Source organism: Lampetra fluviatilis, chromosome 1 (genome assembly GCF_964198595.1).
Source record: "Lampetra fluviatilis chromosome 1, kcLamFluv1.1, whole genome shotgun sequence".
NCBI classification, from domain to species: Eukaryota; Metazoa; Chordata; class Hyperoartia; order Petromyzontiformes; family Petromyzontidae; genus Lampetra; species Lampetra fluviatilis.
The window spans coordinates 8481800-8504880 of record NC_136275.1 but is presented as its reverse complement, the minus strand read 5'-3'; the positions used below and the strand labels follow the sequence as shown (position 1 = coordinate 8504880).

At 47.5% G+C, this 23081-nt stretch overlaps 2 protein-coding genes across 9 annotated transcripts in view; one reads left to right on the top strand and one right to left on the bottom strand.

Moving 5' to 3' along the window:
- Window positions 1-13396, top strand: part of AKAP9 (A-kinase anchoring protein 9) — a 99274-nt gene extending 85878 nt beyond the window's left edge. For all 8 annotated transcript variants that reach the window (XM_078855141.1, XM_078855190.1, XM_078855184.1 and 5 more), the window contains 9 exons: window positions 241-452; window positions 715-832; window positions 1621-1788; window positions 3196-3357; window positions 3850-4088; window positions 7407-7486; window positions 9975-10077; window positions 10657-10817; window positions 12061-13396. In XM_078855141.1, coding sequence (XP_078711267.1) covers window positions 241-452; window positions 715-832; window positions 1621-1788; window positions 3196-3357; window positions 3850-4088; window positions 7407-7486; window positions 9975-10077; window positions 10657-10817; window positions 12061-12101 — 1284 coding nt within the window. In that variant the 3' untranslated portion in view covers window positions 12102-13396. The remainder of the gene's footprint in view (window positions 1-240; window positions 453-714; window positions 833-1620; window positions 1789-3195; window positions 3358-3849; window positions 4089-7406; window positions 7487-9974; window positions 10078-10656; window positions 10818-12060) is intronic.
- Window positions 13397-14597: 1201 nt separating this feature from the next.
- Window positions 14598-23033, bottom strand: CYP51A1 (cytochrome P450 family 51 subfamily A member 1). The gene is made up of 10 exons (XM_078855263.1): window positions 22722-23033; window positions 21779-21877; window positions 21363-21539; window positions 21050-21176; window positions 20575-20749; window positions 19728-19847; window positions 17599-17794; window positions 17100-17195; window positions 16545-16713; window positions 14598-16301 (listed from the first exon to the last, which is right to left on the bottom strand). The coding sequence occupies exons 1-10, from the start codon at window positions 22851-22853 to the stop codon at window positions 16123-16125; spliced, it is 1470 nt and encodes a 489-aa protein (XP_078711389.1). The 5' UTR covers window positions 22854-23033; the 3' UTR covers window positions 14598-16122.
- Between the last annotated feature and the right edge of the window lie 48 nt (window positions 23034-23081).

The window sequence follows — 23081 nt, the reverse complement described above, 5'->3', positions numbered from 1 at the left end:
ATGAAGAGCAGCATCATGGTCATGTGTGCCGACGTTATGGTCCCTATTTGCCAAATTTAATGAAGTACTTGCAAATTAGTTGATTAGGAAGCCAAAATCACCCTTCACAGGGACAACTGCCACTGGGGAATTATCCTCTACCACATGGCACCTCAAGGTATCTTGCATGGGAGGTGTGGTATGCATATTAAGTGCGAATGATATCTGTGACGTGAGCGCCAGTGTGGTTTTATGCCGCAGCTGGAGCTGGAGGAGTGCTGCCGGCGCGAGCAGCAGGTGGTGCTCGAGTTGCGCCAGACTGTGACCTCGCAGAGGAGTATGGGCAGCGGCCCCCCCACGCTGCCCCCCGTGTCTCTCCAGGGATTCGCCGGCACCAGCCTAGAGAACACCATGCAGCGCCTGCAGCTGCTGGTGCTCAGAGTCCATGAGCTGGTAACGTGCATCAGCAACCGGTACGTGGCAACTCACGGTGGAGATGAAAATCCCATCACAGCATCCACGTTTAAACAAATGTGTCATGGTGTGTAGGTGAGGTGTATAATAGTATGGTGTGTAAGGGTCATGTGTTGTGGTGTGTTGTGTAGTGGTGTGTAGGGGGGGTGTTTTGTGTTGTATGTAGGTTTGGTGTGTAGTGGCGTGGAATGTACGGGCGTTGTGTGTAGTGGTGTGGTGTATCGGGACGGTGTGTAATAGTGAAGGTTGCTTGTCGACCAGGCTGATGGTGCTGCTTGGTGATGGTTCGGACGAGGAACTGGAGCAGATGCAGAGGAGCCTCAATGACCTGAGCAATGAGCTGAGGCAGATGCAGTCCACGCTGCCGGGCTCCACCAAGGTGCCTGGACCACTGGACCCCTCAGCAGCTTAGCCTCACTCCGCCTTGTGTCACAACGTGCTGCTTCCATAGTAACGTGTTTCAGATGTGGTAGTGGTGACGTCACAGTGCAATGGGGATACTCTTCAGCTTTAATGATTATGCCATATGATGCAATAGCAAATGGTGTCAAAAGCACCTTCGGGATTCTTGCGTTTCGATGTTAATGCTTGAGGCTGAGAACCGATTTTATGTGCAGCATTGCCATGGGTGAAGCACCTTATTTTTATCATAGTCTTCATAGCCTAGTCTTCATAGTCTTTTTTGTAACAGCCTTCAATAGTTGCATGTCCAGTGTGCAGCATTTGCGTATCCAAGTATACATATAAATTTGTGTGCCCGTGTACGTGTTGTGTGTGTGTGCATTGTATATATGTGTGGGGAGTGGTGGCGCATCGGTTAGCACTCTGCGCCACGAACCTGGCGACAATAGTTCAATTGCCACCCACGACCAACACCAGTGACGATTATATGAACCAGCCTTGGGCCTCCCCTAGAACAACTAGGCCTCAAATTAGTACCTGGTGTGGTGTGTAAACACTGGGGAGACATGTGGTTGGGTGTGGTGCTGACCACCCACCCCTTCATGTAGCATGCCGGCCTTCATAGGTGCTCGCTAACAGCACTTGCCCCAACAGTCTGTGTGTGTGTGTGTGTGCATTTGGTGTATACTTGTTAGATGTTTGTATGTGTTTCGTGAGCTTGTTGTGTATGCGTAATGTTTGTGTGCATTGTATTTGTGTGCTTAGGGCACGGGCCGAGTGAGCTTGGAACTCTCGGAGCGGCTGCTGCAGCAGAACTCGGAGCTGACAGGGCTGGTGTCTCTGCTGACGCAGGAGAAGGAGGATCTACGCAGCGCCCTCTCTTGTCTGCAGCAGGACGCCCGGCGGCAGCAGCAGCAGCGCGGGGTGGCCCTGGTGCGTCCACGGCACGCTCCGTCTTGAAGCGCACCCCGCATAACCGTCCATTCACGCAACCCACGAATTACTACATTGAGCACAAAGATCAAGTGTCTGCACACTCAAACAAGCCGTGGCCAGTGCTCATCTCTTGGCAGCCCTGAGCCAGTGATGGAAATTTGACATTCATATGGTGAGCATCAGTCTCCGGAGGACGAGCACTGTTGACTCCTTGTGAAGTGGTACTCATTCGCATGACCAAAAACAGCACTTCCTGTAATGACTGTCAATAGCACCTCGCCTCTCTGCCTGCACTGGTGTGGTGGCAAATGGGTCTATGGTGGTCACTGTTAGAGCCGATTGCACACTGACCATTCGCTGACAAGGCCCATACAAACCAGCACCCATTCATCTAATACTGCATCTAATACTTACGTGATGGACAACATCTGCACCATACTCGTTTCCAGCCACAGTTGGAGGGTGAATAAGCACGTTTATTATTTATTTCATTTTCTTTCTATGTGACTTTAACGAAAGAACCAAAGAGTAATTCCTGCAGTCACGAAAGCTTCAAATCAAGTTTGAACCACCTCTACGGGGAGGATTTCCACACAACTCATACTTAATCTTGATTTGAAGCTTTCGTGACTGCAGGAATCCATACTCTTTGGTTCTTTCGGTAAAGTCACGGAGATGGGAAAAAATAATAGATCACGACGTTTCGATCGCAACACAAGCAATCGTCTTCACCTGAAGACGATTGCTTGTGTTGTCTTTGGAAGAACGTAATCAACCAGGTAAAGTCTTAACTGTTGTGTTAGCCGACTATTGTGTTGCATTGCATTACATTTCTAAGTTTACTAGGTTTGTTTTCTCAAACTTCCAATTTCTCTCCCCCTACCGCTCTCATTGACATGCTAACTTCTCTGCCCCCCCCCCTCTCTATATATATAATGCCTCGTCACAGAGGCGTTGTTTCTCTGTGGGTCTCTGTGTGGGTCTCTCTCTGTGTGTGTGTCTCTCTATGTGTCTCTCCACCATGTGTGTCTCTCTCTCTGTCTCTCTCCATGTTTGTGTTTGTCTTTCTCCATATGTGTCTCTCTCCGAGCTTGCATTCATTCATACCTGATGACGGTTGCTAGTGTTGCAATCGAAACGTCGTATTCTATTATTTATTTTATTTTATTTCTACGTGACTTTACCGAAAGAACCAAAAAGTAATAAGCACATTGTTTGTGAGAAAAGCACCCTAACCAACCAGTGTCTAGCCAACCAACCGATAGTAAAAGCCTTTTCTCTGACCCTATTCTTAAACCCGAGCTCCACACCTGCCATTTAACCTCACCCCCTTTTCACTTCTTTGGTCACGCTTCACTCTTAAATTTGGGCGATTTGTGGCTGAGCAGGGTTTGTGTTTTGCAGGGCGTGACAGAATCACAACGGCTTGCCGAGTGGCTCAAGGAGAAGCTCTCCCTGCAGGCAGCACTGCAGGAGTCGGAGACAGAGGTCACACGGCTCCGTGCTCAGCAACAGAGAGAGGCTCTACGCAGAGGCAGCCCCCAGCCAGATGTGTCCAACAGCAAGGTGGCTCCTGCATACATACTGGCAACCATACACTCATATACACAACTGTATATTGTCACACACTCGCAACAACAACAACAACAGCTGCCAGTTGCCACTAAATGATGGTGACACGTCCACATCGCTTGCACCAGTCTGGGTGCACTTTGAGACCACATGAAGTGATGAAGGCTCTGTGATAGGTCACTGGACAGAACCAAGTATTAGGGTTTCACTGACTGAGGTGACTGGTAAATGCACCACCAGTGCGGATGTTTGCACATACCGCACCCAATAAGCATGTGAGCCTAAGTCAACCTAGGAGAGGCTCAGACGGAGTCAAGTACCACATTTTTTATTGATGTTCATGGCCAGACATTGCATACAGGTGTCCACTAAGACACACAAACTCGCATACAAATTACTCATTTGAGAAGAGTCTGATATGTAAGATTTTGTTCAAATACATAGTTACTGTATTTGCTGTGTCACCCACGTGTCTGCGCCTCACAGATGCAGCGTCTGTATGGGCGTTACCTGAAGGCGGAGAGCTTCCGCAAGGCCCTCGTCTATCAGAAGCGATATCTGCTACTGCTGCTCGGTGGCTTCCGCGACTGCGAGCAGGCCACGCTGGCGCTGATCGCCCGCATGGGCGCCTTCCCCTCGCAGACTGACACCAGGCCCCCCGGCGCCCACTCCCGCGCCTTCACGCGCTTCCGCTCGGCCGTTCGCGTCGTCATAGCCATCTCGAGGTGACGTAGAGCGCTCTGCGGGCTGCGGCATGGCAACGAATTCCACGCTCCAGGAAATGGGTGCATTGCATTCGCAAGGCGGTGCAGTGCTAACAATTGTGTCTCGCATCAAGAAGGGCCTGTGTTTTATACCTGACTCGGGTGCCTTTCTGTGTGGAGTTTGTATGTTCTCCCCATGTTCCTCGTTGATTTTATCCAGGTTCTCAATTTTCCCCAAAGCAAAAAAAATAACAACGTTACTGGCATTGGCCAAGCATCCCAATGCTCAAAGATTACCTGCCAATTCCTGAATTGGGATTACATGTAGCAACATTGCTCCCCTACTGTAAAAACTTGCCAAGACCATTCTGAAGACAGTTTTGAGGCTCGGTGAGGCTATCCTGGGTAAAAAGGGGTAATCGTAATAAAAGCACAGTGGGTTTGTGATTGACTACAAAATCCTCTTGAAAGAATATGTTGGAGTTAAAAGATGGATGTTTCAGGAATTAATAACGTCTGTCTTATTGTATGGAAGCATCTTTCCTTTTATAGTGGGTTCACAAGCAACAGAGACGGTGTAGTCGAGGCACGCTATTTATTGCAACTCAACACTTGGCACAGGGCAACGTATACAATACTTGAAGGGGTAACGGCCCCTTCACCCATACTGGACTGGAATACACCCCTCGGCTATCTGCCTAACTGTTATGCTCCCAGGTCCTCCGCTAAGGGTGCTAGGGGAGGCTTTCTGACCCGGCCCTGGTCAAGGCACAGGTCACGACACCCAGCCAGACAGACCCGGCTCTTAGAAGAACATTGGCTCTGAGGCTCTGGGGCCGCGCCACTGGCTTGCTCTGCCCGGTCCTGAGAAGGACAGCAGGTCAGAGGAGTTCCAGGGCCTATCTGCCCGGTCTTCGGTCTTCACTGGCTCTTCGTTCCTTAGCTCCCCAACACTGCTTCTCCAGCCCTCTCGCTCCCCGCCTTTTATACCAACTTGCCACCGAGGGGTGGGGCTGTGTGGGATCACAGCATCCCCCCACAGCCCCCCAGGGTGGTAACCGTTTGCGGACGTGGATGTGGACACCCCTGTGTACTTGTCCGTTTCCCTCCCGTAACACCCCTACACTTGTATAACATGTATATCGGGCACGCTTGGAATTGTATGGCAACATAGCGTGAGCAACTTAGAAGTTCTGAATCAGAGGCGGTGTGGAGGTTTCCACACCTGCAAAAATGAGGTGGTGGAGGTGCAGGCCATCACAAGCAGAGAGGCCACGTCCACCAACAGCGCAAGGCCACCAAGCGAGTGCTGACTCATGGGAAGAGAAAAGCACGCAAAGGGCTTTCATTCGCCTATCTCACCAGAGGGTCAACTATAAGAATACCCAGTGTGAAAGCGACTGTGGAGATGGAGTCATGGACGATTCTTGTCCATGAGACTGCATTATACAAACGTTCATGAGCATTATTAAGATCTCAGGCTAACTCCCAGATAACTCCCTTTAACCTGAATTTTGCGTTTTTTGGGTAATTAATGATGTCACCATCTAAACCAATCGCAGCATCCTCTCTAAAAAGGTTTTTAATTATGAAAACTTAGTTTCCTTGTGGCAATAACATCAGCAATGCAGATTGGAGAAATACAGGCACTCATGTGTAAATGCCCATTTTTTTTTATCATAAAAAAGTAGTTCTTAAAACATCTCCTTGGTCTTTTTTCCTGGAAGTTATGTCAGCATTTAATTTGCATAAAACAATAATTAGCATTCTAGATTTGAAGCTTTCGTGACTGCAATGATTCATATTCTCAGGTTTTTTCGGTAAAGTCACGTAGGTAAAACATTAAAAGTAATGAAAGTAAAATAAAACAAAACAAAAATAAAATTCACGACGTTTCGGAGGCAACACAAGTCTCCGTCATCAGGTGAGACCGTCACAGCCAGATTAGCTGCATCAAGTGGGGCAATGATTCAAGATGTAATCCCTTATAAGCAAGTTGAAGGGGGGAGGAGAGGGGGGGGGAGTTCATCAGAATGTGGTAGCCAATGAATGGAACGTATCGGGAGGGAGGGGGGTGGGAGGGGGAGGGAGCCAACAAAAAAGTTGGCGACGGCTTGGACGCGGCTGCTGCACACGCCAACACAATGGACAGAGAGGGGGGAGGGGAGGTCTGATACACATGATAGAACAAAGGAACGAAAATGCCCATGTTTATACCAATGCTGGCTGAACAATGAAGAGAGTACTGTTAAAAATAACTGGGGATGTTAACACTCGGTGAAGTAAATTAAAATAGTGCCTGTCAGATAAGATGGTCCAAAAAGTGTAATTAAGTCTTTTTTGCGTGGTTAATAACATCTTTCCAGTGATTACTGAGTTTGTACCCATCATCACGGTTGAAATTATGTCTGTGTTTGTATATTTGTATGGCTTCGTGTACAAACCTTTGATGGTAGCCAGGAGGCTTGCAGAGAACCTTGGTCTCGGAAAAGACAATTTCATGAGAGCCCGCCGAGTTGTAGCAATGATCGGCAACGGCCGAAGAATCAGTTCTGCCGTGTTTCAGATCTGACTTGTGCTCGCGGACACGATCAGCAACATGACGTTTTGTTTCTCCAATGTAGCAATCACCACAAATGCAACTCAATTTGTAGACTCCAGGATACTGTAAGTCAGGAACGACATCCTTCACAGTACTCTCTTCATTGTTCAGCCAGCATTGGTATAAACATGGGCATTTTCGTTCCTTTGTTCTATCATGTGTATCAGACCTCCCCTCCCCCCTCTCTGTCCATTGTGTTGGCGTGTGCAGCAGCCGCGTCCAAGCCGTCGCCAACTTTTTTGTTGGCTCCCTCCCCCTCCCACCCCCCTCCCTCCCGATACGTTCCATTCATTGGCTACCACATTCTGATGACCCCCCCCCCCTCTCCTCCCCCCTTCAACTTGCTTATAAGGGATTACATCTTGAATCATTGCCCCACTTGATGCAGCTAATCTGGCTGTGACGGTCTCACCTGATGACGGAGACTTGTGTTGCCTCCGAAACGTCGTGAATTTTATTTTTGTTTTGTTTTATTTTACTTTCATTACTTTTAATGTTTTACCTACGTGACTTTACCGAAAAAACCTGAGAATAATTAGCATGCTGTTTGGTTTTATGGGGTAATGCGCTTCTATGTTCCGACTGGGATTGGCACTCACTGCACTATAATTGTGAATAATGCACTCTGCCACACCACCACCCAATACGGCGATTGGCCAAAGCGTATTGACGCTCACTGTGTCGCAGCTCTGGAAAGCGCGTGTTGCTGCTAATGCTGCTGCTGTCGTGTTCAACAGGCTGCGATTCATGGTGCGAAAGTGGCAGCGAGCGACAAGGAGCCACAGTCCTATGGATCGCGGCGGTGGCAGCGCCTCTGGTGAGCAGTGTCCTCCACAGCACCGCTAACCATGTCTCCTCTACCCTGCTGTGCACCACAGTTAGCGCATAACCATGATCGAGTGAGGAGTGATTAGAAAGCCACTGTCGTTGGCTGCGACTGAAAGTGTCCATAACTATTTGATGCATTTAGTTTAGTCCAACTGTTAACACTATTTTCAGTAAGGTTATTCATACAGTTGTCAATTTATGCGCTGATATATGGAATGTATTTACGTGGCTTTTTAAAACACTGGAAAGGTTTTCATGAGATTTGTTTTGACTCTTTTGAAATGCTGTATGTCACAATGTAGTAGGGCTGCAATTGCCGCATTCTGTGTTGATATTTTATGGAATGTAAACTGTTCACACGTGGTGAGCGATACAAGGCAGTTTTTTCGTTAAGAGTATTACCCTGTTCTGTGAAGCATCGGTGGTAATGGAATGGTTGTGCGTGTGGTTTTATCATTACTTCAATCATATGGCTTGTCAAGCACTCATTCATATCACAATAATCCAGTCAAAGTCCCTCCTTTCTCAGACGAACTCCTCCCCTTTAGTGCTCCTGAGCCACCAGTGAAAAGTCCACATTCCTATGGCAAAAGCGAATTTTTTCTGTGAGACAACTTTTATCATCCCAAAGGGATGTTGATCTAAGGCAACCTCTGACTGGGATTTCACCTAAGTCACGTCTAAAAATAAAATAATGGATTAAAATAATAGCGACGTTTCGATTGCAACACAAGCAATCATCATCAGGCATAAAAGAAATAGCAATAAAAATCTAACTAGAAAACTATAGACAGACATACAAGCAGACAGACATCACAAGGACACACAGAGAGAGGACACATATCGGCACAGAGAGAGGGGTCGTTTCTGTGACGGTCCCTTAAATATAGAGAGGGGGGGCGGGGACGGAGAGAGGGAGGGGGCAGAGAAAATTAGCATATCAATGAGTGGACGGCAACGTGTTGCTGCTGCGCAAGTAAGATGACGATGTGGCACGGCACACAAGCTTGAAAATTAGGAGAAAGGCACACTAAAATTAAATAACCTCGCAAAATATCGAAATGTGATGTAATGCAACACAGAGAGTCGGTCAACACACAATTAACGCATAGCCTGGTTGATTACGTATTTCAAAGATTGCTAAGTTAGAATTTAAGCGTGAAAATTCCAAAAGAGAGGACACAGGCAGAGAGAACAAATAGCCAGAGAGAGAAAAAAGATAAGCTTAAAACTTCCCCATAGAAGTGGTTCAATCTTAATTTTGGAGCTTTCGTGACTGCAGGAATTATTATTTGGTTCTTTCGGTTAAGTCACGTCTAAAAATAAAATAATGAATTAAAATAATAGCGACGTTTCGATTGCAACACAAGCAATCATCATCAGGCATAAAAGAAATAGCAATAAAAATCTAACTAGAAAACTATAGACAGACATTCAAGCAGACAGACATCACAAGGACACACAGAGAGAGGACACATATCGGCACAGAGAGAGGGGTCGTTTCTGTGACGGTCCCTTAAATATAGAGAGGGGGGGCGGGGACGGAGAGAGGGAGGGGGCAGAGAAAATTAGCATATCAATGAGTGGACGGCAACGTGTTGATGCTGCGCAAGTAAGATGACGACGTGGCACGGCACACAAGCTTGAAAATTAGGAGAAAGGCACACTAAAATTAAATAACCTCACTAATTTTCTCTGCCCCCTCCCTCTCTCCGTCCCCGCCCCCCCTCTCTATATTTAAGGGACCGTCACAGAAACGACCCCTCTCTCTGTGCCGATATGTGTCCTCTCTCTGTGTGTCCTTGTGATGTCTGTCTGCTTGTATGTCTGTCTATAGTTTTCTAGTTAGATTTGTATTGCTATTTTTTTATGCCTGATGATGATTGCTTGTGTTGCAATCGAAACGTCGCTATTATTTTAATTCATTATTTTATTTTTAGACGTGACATAACCGAAAGAACCAAATAATAATTCCTGCAGTCACGAAAGCTCCAAAATTAAGATTGGGATTTCACCCCTGAACCTGAGTGTGAGTCGAGTGACACTCGGTTGTCTAGATTATAATAATAAGTCTGTTTTTTTTACGCGGGACTTATTTTACGTTATGTTTCTGCAATGGGTTGTTTGAGCAACTATTTATTTACGTGTGGAATGAAACCATTATAGAGAAAATAGGGACATATCAGGAGATAACAGTCAAGAACCTCACAGACGGTCCAGGAGCCCAGGACCTCAACCCAGCAGATGCAGTGGAACTTGAACTGATAACATGCATGTGCTGCCACACATGTAATGCCGGAAGTCTAGCACATTACTGTCTCCTTATCCAATGATTTTCAAGGAACTGAAGATATGGATGATGGATGCTAGTTGCCAGTCGGGAAGGATGACGCAGAGCGAAGGTTTTCCTGTTGTGCTGTGTTGTTAAAATCACCACGTGTTCTGGGCTTCACGTTTTAATCCGTGCATTTCTACAGATGGCTCTGTGAGGGCAGAGTCTCCTCGGCTCCTCTCCAACTCCTCCGCCATTAACTCCCCGCCGACTCGCGACCGACCACACGCTGCCTCGTCGCGATCGATGTGCGTGCAGCGGCAATTTAAAGCCTTGCATGCACACGCACACTTAACATTGTTGCATATGACACATGGCAACCGACATTGGCAGGTGCTTCTTGCTTCATAAGGCTAATCAATTCGTGTCAAGAGCCTTGAGCTGCCACTGCTGCGATGATGGGATTGAATCCAGGTAGCCACTCCTCTTGTGACAACCAGACTCAAGTGTAGTTAGTTTAACGTTCTTGACTTCATCATCAGCTGCAGAGAGACATGATTGATGTGAAGCTACCACTCTTCACAATCACAAAGAAACACCGTCTCACGTCCTATTGAAATTATTCTGTAAATGGTTCTATGCGTCATCTTCTGGGGCAGATTTCACAAATGATGTAATGTTATATTAATTGAGGGACTTACTTAAAGACATTTATTAGCTCCATGACAGTATAGTGGAGATATACATTGCTACAAAAATGTGAAAAAGACTGAATAAATCCTGACAAACGATTTGCTGTGCTGTGTGCGGTCACACAGCCAAGGTGTCGATGTTGGCAGCGTGCTCTGGGTGTTTAAACCGCGTCTCTGGGTGTGTGGTTGATGCAGCCGACAGCAGGCAGCGTCGTCATCACCTTTGGCCCAGCACATGAGCCCCTCGCCTGCACACGTCACCTACACGTCCCAGACGCAGGACCCCGAGCGTTCGCTCACTGACTACATTGGACGCCTGGAGGCCCTGCAGCACCGTCTGGGCGGCCTGCAGCCAGGTAAAGTACACGGTCGCAGCCACACGCAGCCCTCCCCACGCCGTACCACTGGGACAAGCCAGTACTGTGTAGAATCCTCTCTGCTCATGTGAGCAATGGGCAATGCTCGATTTCACTGGCAGCCTTAAGGCAGTGTTGGAAATTCTACATTCCTTTGACAGAGGCTAGTCTCTGTAAGATAACCAATAAAGTACCACAAGTTGGAACACGAAGCGGTATGTATTTTATTGACCCTAAAAAGATGTTGGGTTGTTACCCCTGACAGATGTCAATGTGCACCAATCCAATTGTCACATTCCAAGCACACTGTCATGTGACTGGTTCAGGTGTCATTTAAATTGAAAGAACAGGGAATGAGCAATTAAAACGACAAGAGCCACTCACCTTGTGTTATTTAAAAAATGCATGTTATGCTACAAACAATACCACCATACACCAAGGCTCCTTGTTGACCCATCTACGAGCAATGATGGTCTTACATTCAAACCATTTCACTTTTTCAAAGACAGTGTTGCCCTGCTCAAATGAGTGTGTGGTGCTCAGGTCCATTGGTGGCTCTCAGTTTTGTAAATGTAATGTTTTATTGTCCGTACAATTTTCTCCATGGAACGATTGCTCATCACTCAGTGTTATACTGGTAGGAACCTCCTGGTTACACCAGCCCACAGGGGATTATTGCGTCCGTCGTGCAGGGAGGGGCTGGGTGGGGAGGGTGGGGCTGGGTGGGAAAGGTGGGGCTGGGTGGGGAGGGGCTGGTCACCCCGTGGTGCCCTTATAAAACTCAACGTTTAACCTACTCACGCCGGCTTGTGCCCGCCCTCACAGTCGGCCATATTTGCGGAATACACCACGCCGCCGTTGACCCTGGCCATTGACCGAGCAACCCAACGTTCCTACCAGCTCCCTCCGCAGGAATGTGTTATAAGCACTGTGGAGGGGTGATAGGTCAAGTTGACCTCCAAAAGTTAGTAAAGGGCTCTACCAGCACCACATAACCGATCTAGCATAATTCTCAAATACATCTTAAGGGTGGCACACACGGCACATTTAATGTTTGATGTAGACAGCATCTTGCCTGGCTGTACGGTGCGACATCTTCACATAAAGGTAACACAGCCAAGAATAACGTTTGACAAATCTAAATCCAAAAATGGGAACTAATATTTGTATTCAAAGGCAGTAAAAGATGTGGATATCGGCTGGTTGGCCCATAGGCCCTCGTTTAGTGAAACTGTCGTGACAGGATCGCCAAGTTCACGGTATCGCCTGAGCAGCCGGAGGTGAGACATCAGTCTTGGCATGGATGGTGACCCAGGACTACCTCCCATAATGGCCAGCCTACAACCAGTGAGTCAAGCGAACGGGACCCACCCAGCACGAGGATGTCCGCAGCAAACAGCGCAGGGCCTCTGAACTAAAACCATGAGCCCCTGCACCCCAAGACACGCACGGCTTCATCAGCACGTTTGACGAAGGATTTCCAAAAAATAAATCCAAATGGTCAGTTTTTGATAATATTTATCTGTTATTCATTTTAGCATGTCACAATACATTTTGCTTATGTTTCTCCTGTACTCTTTTTGTGTGTTTTTATTATCATACAATTTGCTGTTTCTTTGTACAGAATAAACTGTATGAGTAGTTACACTATTAATGCATACTCTACAGTTAACAGTCCCTCCTCTCGAAGAGGTGAGTGCAAGGATGGGAGGCAGTGATGAGTTATTCTTGCTCCTATGTGAATGAACTAAGCAGAAACGTAACATAAAACTACATGAACTGAAAGTGACAATTTGACCAAATGGTGCTGTTGCAAGGTCAGATGTACAGATATGTGAATGGTTGTCCAGACAGGCACGACTATCGTTTCTATAGTCACCCCCTTTAATGTGCTCTCGTAACATAAAATTAGAAATAAATTACAGATCAGTGTAACAAAGTTGAAAAGTGTGCAAAGAAGCATGGAAAGATATATGGTTAGAATTACACAAATAGAATCACACATCTGGGGATTATAATTATGCATTGATCTCGGAACAAATGTACATCAGGGATATATTGACTCAAAAGTGGTTTAGGTAAAATACATCATTGGATGGATTAAAGGCTGGTCATGCAAGTCTGATGATGCAATGGTAGCCAAATGAGAGAACGTCCCTGCGAGGATGACCACCTGATGAGATCAGCTCAGGTGCCGGAGCCAGATGGATTGTGCCACCGCAAGTTATGGCAAAAGCGTGGGGAGGCTTTCACCAGGAGGTAGGCAATTAAATAAATATGGGGATTTTATACCAATCTGAAGTTAGTGAAGCGAATGTTTTACTCAATACTGTAATGTTTCGACCACCCCTTGTGTGTATTAGGTATTCTGCCATCAGAATGTATGTTCTGGTAGATCATTATCTGTGCTGTGGGGCTGTCGGCTGTGTGGTGGCTCCATGTGTGCCAGATCGCAGGAGTGCTCTTACCGCATGGCAATTTCTCCACGCGCCTCTGGCCCATGAAGTTGTATTTTTGTAAATGTGTTGAAAAGCTAAGTTTTTAATTCTGTTCAAGAAATAAAAGATACGAATCAAAAGTTGTAATGGCCTTATGAACCGTGGCTGTGTATTGCGGATGTTTGGTCGGTGTCGTCATATGATGGGAGGGGGCCAGGCGATAGATTAACAAAATCAAATTCGTTTACATAATGTAATATATCCAGGAATGGCTCATCGAGTCTTAAAGACGAAGGGTCTTGTATTGGGATGTTTGTCAGATTATTTTGTATTGAGTATGAGGAAACCAGAATACCTCGAGAAAACGCACACCCATGAGACGTTCATGGGTACACACAAATCAGTTAAACAATGGACTTTATAGTGGTAGGAACCCACTGGTTCCACCAGCCCACAGGGGATTATTGTGTCCGTCCGTCGTGCAGGGAGGGGCTGGGTGGGGAGGGGCTGGGTGGGGAGGGTGGGGCTGGGTGGGGAGTGGGAGGGGTGGGGCTGGGTGGGGAGGTGCTGGGTGGGGAGGGTGGGGCTGGGTGGGGAGGAGGGGCTTGGGGAGGGGCTGGGTGGGGAGGGGCTGGGTGGGGAGGGGTTGGTCACCCCGTGGTGCCCTTATAAAACTCAACTTTTAACCTACTCACGCCGGCTTGTGCCCGCCCTCACAGTCGGGCATATTTGCGGAATACACCACGCCGCCGTTGACCCTGGCCATTGACCGAGCAACCCAACGTTCCTACCAGCTCCCTCCGCAGGAATGTGTTCCCAATGGGTTTGCTAGTTTCACATCTACATGATCCATCAATACTCGTCCCCAAAGTGCTTAATCGCAAGCATATGCCTGGCTGCAAAAAGCGTGTACTTTTATCACGAAGAATGTGGGTAAATAAAAGACCATATCCATATGCATTGACCATTGTTCGACATGGCATGGATAACATACAAAACAAAGTGTTTAGAAAATACATTCCTCTGTTTCGGGGTATTAACAAAATTTTACCACTGTCCACACAAAACAAATCAGGTCCTTAAATTTACAAACTAAAATGTTAACTGCAAATTGTCTACAGTGAACTCTACATGGGAATACAACACCATTTTACCACGTTGAATTCCACATTTTCTTTCATGCACGTGCCCTTGAAGCCATTTGTACAGGTCTCCCTCGATTCATGCAGAAAATGCGCATTATCATGAAACTGTCGCCTGGTTCTTAACCTCGGTGAGTGTACTGGCAGTCTATGTAGACTAGCCTGAAAAATAATTTTAAAAAACCAAGCCACGACGTTTCAATCGCAACACAAGCGGTTGTAATCAGGACGATCGCTTGTTTGCGATGGAAACGTCGTGGCTTTTTTATTTTTAAGTTATAGTCTACATTATAAGACTGCCAGTACACTCACCCAGCTTAATAACCATTGCTAGTCTACATTATAGACTGCCAGTACACTCACCAAACTTAATAACCAGGCTACAGTCTACATTATAGACTGCCAGTAAACTCACTCCGATTAAGAACCAGGCTTAAGTATTATTTTATAATTTTTATTCACCTTATTTTTATTAGTATTTTTCTATCTACGTGACTTTACCGAAATAAACAAATAATGAATTCCTGCTGTCACGAAAGTAACAAAAAAACTCCCATGTAAACCACGGTTTATTTTCTCCACGCCATTTTGCCGTTACTTTACAAGGCAAATGCACCTTCACGTTAAACTGAGACTTACAAATAACAAACTCAAAATGTATTTCATCCATTGTCTACGAATGCAACGCCATTGCACAACGTATGAGATAAAATTAAGACAGCAGGCTTCACGTTTCTTGCAAAGTACAGTATATCCGTGTGGGTAAATCATTCTGGATTAAATGTTTAATTTAACACTTAATTTCTAACTTCAACTTTGTAAAATATGCACAAACTTCCAAAACACTTTGTTTGATATATTAAAATAAATTACCACAGTAACATATAAAATTAGCACATCAATGATTCTCTAACACAATTGTATTTTATCCTCAAACTCCGCTGCTGGCACGAAGGCAGAGCTGAAGTGTTGGCTGGCCCATCATGAAACCGAGACAGCACAGCACCGAATCATTGTGCATCAACACAGAATTGTATTTATTGAATGACTCCACAAAACTAGTGGTGATGTCTTGAATAGGCCTCTTCCCACGACTCATCTCAATTTCATATGTGCAGATGAGTGCTTCACTTCGTGGCTTGATATATACACATTAATGCATCCCACAAGGGCTGGGATTCACAAAATCAAGTGCCGAGCTTGTATTTTGACAGATTTCACAAGTGTGTGCATCGTGTTTGTGAAACTTGCTAAATATCACATGTTTCAGGTAGGAACAACAGTTCCACACTTCCCACCAGGGATTATTTGTTTTTCGTGCATAGCCCCTCCCAAACATGTACGCTCCCGGATTGGTTGAAGTGCGTCACGTGACCGCGAGCTTTCTGTCGTGCACAAATGCGCTGTCCAACCAAGTTCCTACCTGCCCACTCCGAAGGAACGTGTTTCACTGCAATAGGGGCCAAAACCCAGGAACCGAGTGGTGATGGCTCAATGTGGTGACATAGCCCTGAGAATCACATCATTTTATCGGTGGAGAGGCATTTTATGTTTGCACAGGATTACATATGTACAGAGTGTGGACAATGAGGTGTAGTCTCTGCAGTGAACGTGTGATATGGTTGCACAAGTGCTGGACGGCAGCACAGGGAGATGTGGTGAGTGGGTTGATGTGGACAGAGCCCCTGGCCTTGACGCAGGTGGTCTGATCAGTGGGACTTGGGCTCAGCGGTCCCTGCGTTTGTAACGGATGATGGCGTTGCTGGGCGTATGGATCATGGTGGTATAGTTGATCTCGGGGAAGTGGCCATCCACCAGCTCAAACTCAAACATGCGCAGCAGAGTGGACCAGATCGTCTTGATCTGCACATAGGCAAAGTTCTCCCCGATGCAACGGTGGCGTCCTTCACACAAAAAACATGCGCACGCAGATATTAAACAACGAAATTTAAAAAGACAAGGTCAATGAAATGCCGATTAAATAAATAAATGCTCTCACCTCTTGACACTATCACTGTACTGGATACAACCACTCTTAGGTACATGATTATATGAAAGAGTACGTGACTTGCAACTGGGAAATGTTGTTTACAGCAAGAACCAACAACCACAGTATGAGGGCACGGGAAGTGCATGCGTGAACGTACCAGCCCCGAACGGCACATAGGAGAACTTCTCCGAGTTGGAGGTTCCTTCCTGCAGGAACCGGTCGGGGTTGAAGTTGCTGGGCTGGGTCCACGCAGAGTTCAGTTTTTGGTTCACCGTGGGTGACACGCACACCTGGTGCCCCGGTGGGATGGTGTAGCCACACACCGTCTGCACAAGCACAGCAAGCATCACACATATAGGAAGTTAAGCTTACCCAAAATTCCACATGGCCAGCATCGTCAATATATAAGGAATTCCAGGAGTTACCTTCAACACCTTAAGCTTTGTGTCAACAACAGTTATAGCAGTGCTCATCTCTGTTGGTCGCTTTGAGCCAAGTGCAGATTTCTGTGGCAGGGTCCAGCCTATCTATAGAACAATCACCTATAGGAATTACACTTCATAAATCCAAGGCAGGCAATGCCACCAACTATGGTAAGCTTGGCAAGTGACTGAGTGACGAGGGTGAAGTTTCTCCCAGCATTGGTGACACCTCACCATGGCCTAAAACAGCAGTGAGATCAAGGATGTGGCTCAGGCTCAAGAGGCTGCACCTGTGGGGTCTTGGCCAGACGCATCATGGTCATGATTGGCGGGCGCAGGCGCAGTGTCTCCTTCAGACAGCTGTCCAGCACCACGAGGTCCTTGAGCTGAGCACATCATACCAAAACCACGTAAATATCAGATACACATCATATACACATCTCAAACACAGGACACTTATTACATGCATCGCACGATAAACAACACGGACACCGCACACTCATCGCACATCAGCAGCAGCGTTATCTTCACGGCATTGGCTCTGGGTGCATACGGGCGTGAGGACGCCATTAGCGATACACAATCTGAAACTGCCCTATGTCCACCAATGTTTAAGGCACTGGGAATAAATGATTTTAAAAAATTGGGCATTACAAAATATAATTGATTCAAATACTTTAAATATTAGCTGCAGGTCGACAGGATGCAAGATAAGACACACGCACACACATTGCAATGGAGAAGCAGTATGCTCTGTTAAGTGCGTTCCGCAAGGCTGGGTGGCGATACCTGGTCATACTCCACAGGTGGCAGCTCATCCCCGCACGCGGCCTTCTGCTCGGCGTAGCAGCGCGCCTGCAGTGCGGGGTCGCGTGCCAGGAAGAAGCCGAGCCACGCACTTGTCGTGGACGATGTGTGCTGCCCGGCTAGCAACAGTCCTATGAGCATCCCCACGATCTCATCGTCCGACAGCGTTCGCCCATCCCTGACGCGCGCGCGCACACACCACGATAGACATTTCATGATGATGATTACCGCATTATTATCAGTTTCCCATAAGTTTCTAATTGTATTTTCTAGTAATGATTGTGTGCATTGATATACTTCCTGTACGAATTAAAATGACTTAAAAGTTCTTCAACTGGAGTCAGTCAAAATGAGCCTGCCATAATTAAATTATTACGTCACCACTGGCGGAGCTAGTGGGGGGGTGGGGTGGCACGTGCCCCCCCAATTATCCGATCGAAATCCCTAATTTCGATCGGATCATTGGGGTTTATTAGTAATAAATCGGCATTTTGCGACCCCCACTGCCACTGTGCAGCATATTATTACGTGCCAGGGACTATGAAATGATAGGACAATAGTCTGAGTCCATAATTGGCAATAAGTAACGGCAAAGCAGTTATAAGTTACTCAGAATTGTGCGCAGTTGCGTTTCCAGTACATGACTTCCCTGAAGGCATTCAGCGAGCGCGATACCGATCACACACGGGTCGAATTCGACCCTCGATCGATGGCTGCGCCATCGCCGCACACGCGTCGAATTAAAAGCAAGGGACAAGTCCTTACTAACAACTCCTATCATTGCTGGAGGGGTTGCCCCCCCCTACCTGAAAATCCTGGCTCCGCCATTGAACGTCACAATCCATAATGCTTGTAATAAAAATTACGTTAGTTACACAATACTTAATCAAGCAATTAAAGGAGCTATGAAAATTGTCAACTGCGAAGCCTTCATTTTCTCCAAAAAATGTTTTGTAAAGAACGAATTTCATTGGTAATAGCTATTTATACTGGTAGGAACGAAGTGAACCAGCCTACAATAGATTATATCGTCCGTCCGTCCGTCCGTGTAGCAACATCGCCCCCTACTGCAAACACTTGGCAGGACCCTACAAAAACCTTTAGACTCAGTGACGCTTTCCTGGCTAAACAAGTGTAACATTCCTTTATAATTCCCTGAGATAGCTTTTAATTAAAACATTTAAATTTAAAATTAACTCACAGCGGCCTAAAGCCTACAGCTAGGCCTAAAGCCTAGAACTAGGCCTCAAACTCTCCCTTCGTATCGTACCCCCACGTGTGTGAAAGGGAGTTAATGTTTAACAATGTTACATTCCCTGATGTTTTTTTTAAAATAGAAACATTTACATTTAAAGCTTTTACATTAATAATTAAAACATTTAAATTTAAAATTAACTCACAGCGGCCTAAAGCCTACAGCTAGGCCTAAAGCCTAGAACTAGGCCTCAAACTCTCCCTTCGTATCGTCCGATTAGGTGTAGCAACATCGCCCCCTACTGCAAACACTTGGCAGGACCCTACAAAAACCTTTACACTCAGTGAGGCTTTCCTGGCTAAACAAGTGTAATAATACATTATGTTTATATTCTTTGGTTATTCGTTCCTACCAGCCCACCCCGCAGGGACCTGTTTTATATCCTGAATACTATCAGGAAATACACAAATTGTAAAATAACCACAATGTAATTATACTTTTACAACTGAACGACACAATTATCTTGGCTCTTTATTTGTATGTATGTAGAACTTATTTCGCCCTGTACGTAGCTAACCGTGCTAATCGTGGCAATGCAAAACACACAACACTGCATCGCCACAGCCCACCAACAGCAGCAAGGCTCGGCACACGGCAAACCTTCATTTAGATCACACCGCGCTACTGCCTCTCACCCAACACGTGGAGAGGCGGTGCCATGCAGACAGCGCTCGACTCACAAGCAAAAGCACGCGAGTTCAGATCCCGGTCAGGGATCAACTTTGTCGCAGCAATTGTTAGTTACATATACAGGCCATTACAGAAAACAATGGACGGAAGTTCACAGACAGATGTCATGGTACAGGCACACACGTATGAGCAAAGGCACCGAGATGTGAGGGGGAGGGGGCAGTACTTGTAGGTTGCATCAATGAGGGTCTGCAGCATGTCGTCTTGCTTCTCGGCGTCACGCCGCCTCTTCTGGATAACGGTCTTGAACACGCGCCGCACCTCCTGGTGTGCCCGGTCTCGCTTCCTGAGGCGAGGGCAGCACGGAGCACAGAGGCACGACCGCTCAATATCATGGGTGTTCGAAAGGGTGAGTGATTGCAGGTGATGGATGTTGAAGATGACAGTGGTAAACACTCTGCATTGTTATATCACCACCTCAAATGTACTTGCACAGCCCTTTTGTCAGTACACTGCTAGATGAGGACCTCCCCGCACTGTGGGTCATGGGGGTTATTTTACTATTTCATCAGACTGGTCAATGCAGGTTTGTCAAGGCAGGGAGTACATGTAGTAGCATCGAAGCACAGTACCACAACATTTTTCTGTACTGCCATCTGCAGACCACTACATAAGTGTCTTGAAGCCACCTGTGAAAACCTGGCGTGCATGGCGGTTACCCGTCCACACTATCCAGGCTCAAAACTGCTTGGCTTCAGAGATCTCATGAGATTGGGTGCATTATGGGTGATTTGCTTAAGCTCACCACCTCACACCAGAACTGGACAGTCCCTCCCCATATTTAGATGTCCATTGGAGGCTATCCTGGTCTCATATTGGTAGGCTCAACCATCTGTACTTATTCTCTACTGTATGCCCCTCACTGGGAGAGTCATAGTTTCCATCCTGAGAGGAGCTGCCGATGCATCTTGGGGCAAATCTTTTTGGTGAGCAACACTCTTTCTTGCCGTCTGCTGTTTTGAATCACAAGTATAAGGTTGTCTGCTTTGTAAGTGCCTGGCCAGAGCTCTTACCGGAAGCTGGGCAGGGGCAGCCACCCAGGAAGCAACCAGGCGGCATGAGTGAAGCCCCCGTCGAGGTCGCTGTAGAGCTGTGCGACGTGCTCCGTGAGCATGGCGCGGATCTCCTTGCCATGCAGGCAGCGGCTCGCCGTCAGGATTATAAGTTCCGAAAGGGCCTCAAAGAAGTCTGCAGCACACAGGAGCATGGGAAAACGAATTCAAGAAGAATAGAGTGATACGTGCTTAGAATTACATTGAGATACAGAAAAAGCATTGCATGGATGACAGAACATACACAGGATAAAAACATAATTCTAAATGTTCAGAAAGATAAGACATTGACATTTAGCTCCCGAACATATTGCCATCCATAAGAATAGAATTGCTCTATCGGTGCGTAGAGTGTTTTAAGCACAGCATGACGGCTGGACCTAAAGACAAGTGAAGCAACAGAAAACGTGGTGAGCGATGCGGAGCTAGGACGCACCACGCTGCCCCTTCACGCCCCAGCGCTCAAAGTAGTTCCGTGTCTCCTCTTCGATCATGTGCACATGCTGCCGGAACTGGGAGATGTTGAGCCCAGTTTTCAGCATCTTCTTTTGCTCCAGGAACACCTGGACATGGTAGAGCACGGGGCGAAATAGGCATTACAATAACATACTTTGCTTCAGGGGCATCGTGACCTTGTATTTCAGGCTCCGCTGTCACTTTGCAGTGCAGCCAAACTGGACGCACAGCAAGGGTCGTGACTGACTAGTGATGCGATATTAGACTTGGCCGGGCGTTGCCACATCTCGTACCGGGTTGGGCACGTCGTAGGCCACTCCGGGACCGAAGACGGGCGTGGTGAGGCGCGAGTAAACCTCCTCGGCATTCAGGTCCTCGTTCTTGCTATTGAAGAGCAGTGCGGCTGCGTCAGGGCCCAGGAGGTACGTGAACGTCTTTCCCACCATGGTGAAGCTGAACACGGGCCCATACTGCCCCACGACAACACAACAACCACAGGGACAGGCGGCGTACAGAGATGTCGAGGTCAGGTCATACACAGAGTGCAAGAAGCATTCAACGTGCTGTGTATGAAACTTACGACTGGTCCCTGCCTACCCGTATGATATCTTGGACCTTCACGAAATCTTACTGGAGAGTTGCGTGAAATCTTATCTTAAGATGTCTTAAGTCGTTCTGCGCTCCGGACCCCGAGCTGGCATCGCCTTACCTTCTCAAAGGCGTTCTCCAGGAAGTCGATGGGATTGCGTCCGAATCCAATGGCGTGGCCCAGGAAGGGAATGTACGAGGGGATGTGCGGCGGGTGCTTCTGTGGAGACATACGCAGTCCTGTTCACTGCACATTCCTCATGCGAAAACGGGGATATCACCACACGAGCAGTCCGCGTTATATCATGACAAATGATAGCTGCGATTTAACAAATGCATACCGAATTCGTAGGGCAGTGCAATCTTTCGTGTTAAACAGTGACCCACAGAAGGGGGTATATCAGAACTACTTCTGAGCTCCCTCGAAGTGACCTCTGGCCAACACAGTCAGAGAACCACTCGAAGTGACCTCTGGTCATTTTCATCGCATGATATTTCAGCAAATACTGTACAGTATTGAAAATGATCAGAGCTGGGAAATTATTGAAATAACGGGCAGAACCTAATGTTATGGCATGGGGTTTTTGTGCAGTCATTGGTGACGGGGCTGAGACGATTAACTCGCTGCACTTGAGAGAACCCGGATTCGAACCCAGAATCCCGGTGATGCTCGGCTCGGCACTCTTCACATCCGAGCAACACGGCCATGGCAATAACCACCGTGGCGAAGTTGAAGGGCGGCGTGCAGGGAGGCGAGATGGGCAGGGAGGGTAGGTGTCTGGGGGTGAGGTGAGATCCAGGGAGGCGAGGTGCATGGAGGTGAGATGATATGCAGAGGTGAGGTGCAGGTGAGAGAATTGACGTGCAGGAAGGTGAGAGAGATGTAGTGCAGAGGGGTGAGAGTGATATTTGTAGAGAGGGAATGTGCAGGGAGGTGAGGTGCAGGGAGGTGGGTGGTGAGGGAGGTGAGGTGCAGGGAGGTGCAGGGAGGTGGGTGGTGAGGGAGGTGAGGTGAGGTGGTGAGGGAGGTGAGGTGCAGGTGAGGGAGATGCACCACATCTCACCTGAGCTTTCCCTGCTCCGCGACTGGCGCCCAGCACCACCGCCAACAGCAGCGCGGATGCGGCGAGCGCCCAGGACGAGGGGCTCATCTGCTCCAGCACGACGTTGCCAGCTTCCATCACAGTGCCCAGCATCGCGACGACGACGAGGAGGAGACGCGGCGCACAGAAGGAGAGACACGACGGGACGCACGTGTCGCAGCACCTCTCACTGCTCCAGCCGCCTCACTCTCACTGCTCACAGTGCGCTCCGCACACTAAAGAGTCCCTTCACTGCGGAGCGGGAGGTGGTAGGGGGCGGGGCCGTAATTGGCGAATCACCGGGGCCCCGCGCACGGATACCTCGGCCTCGCGTGACGCGGC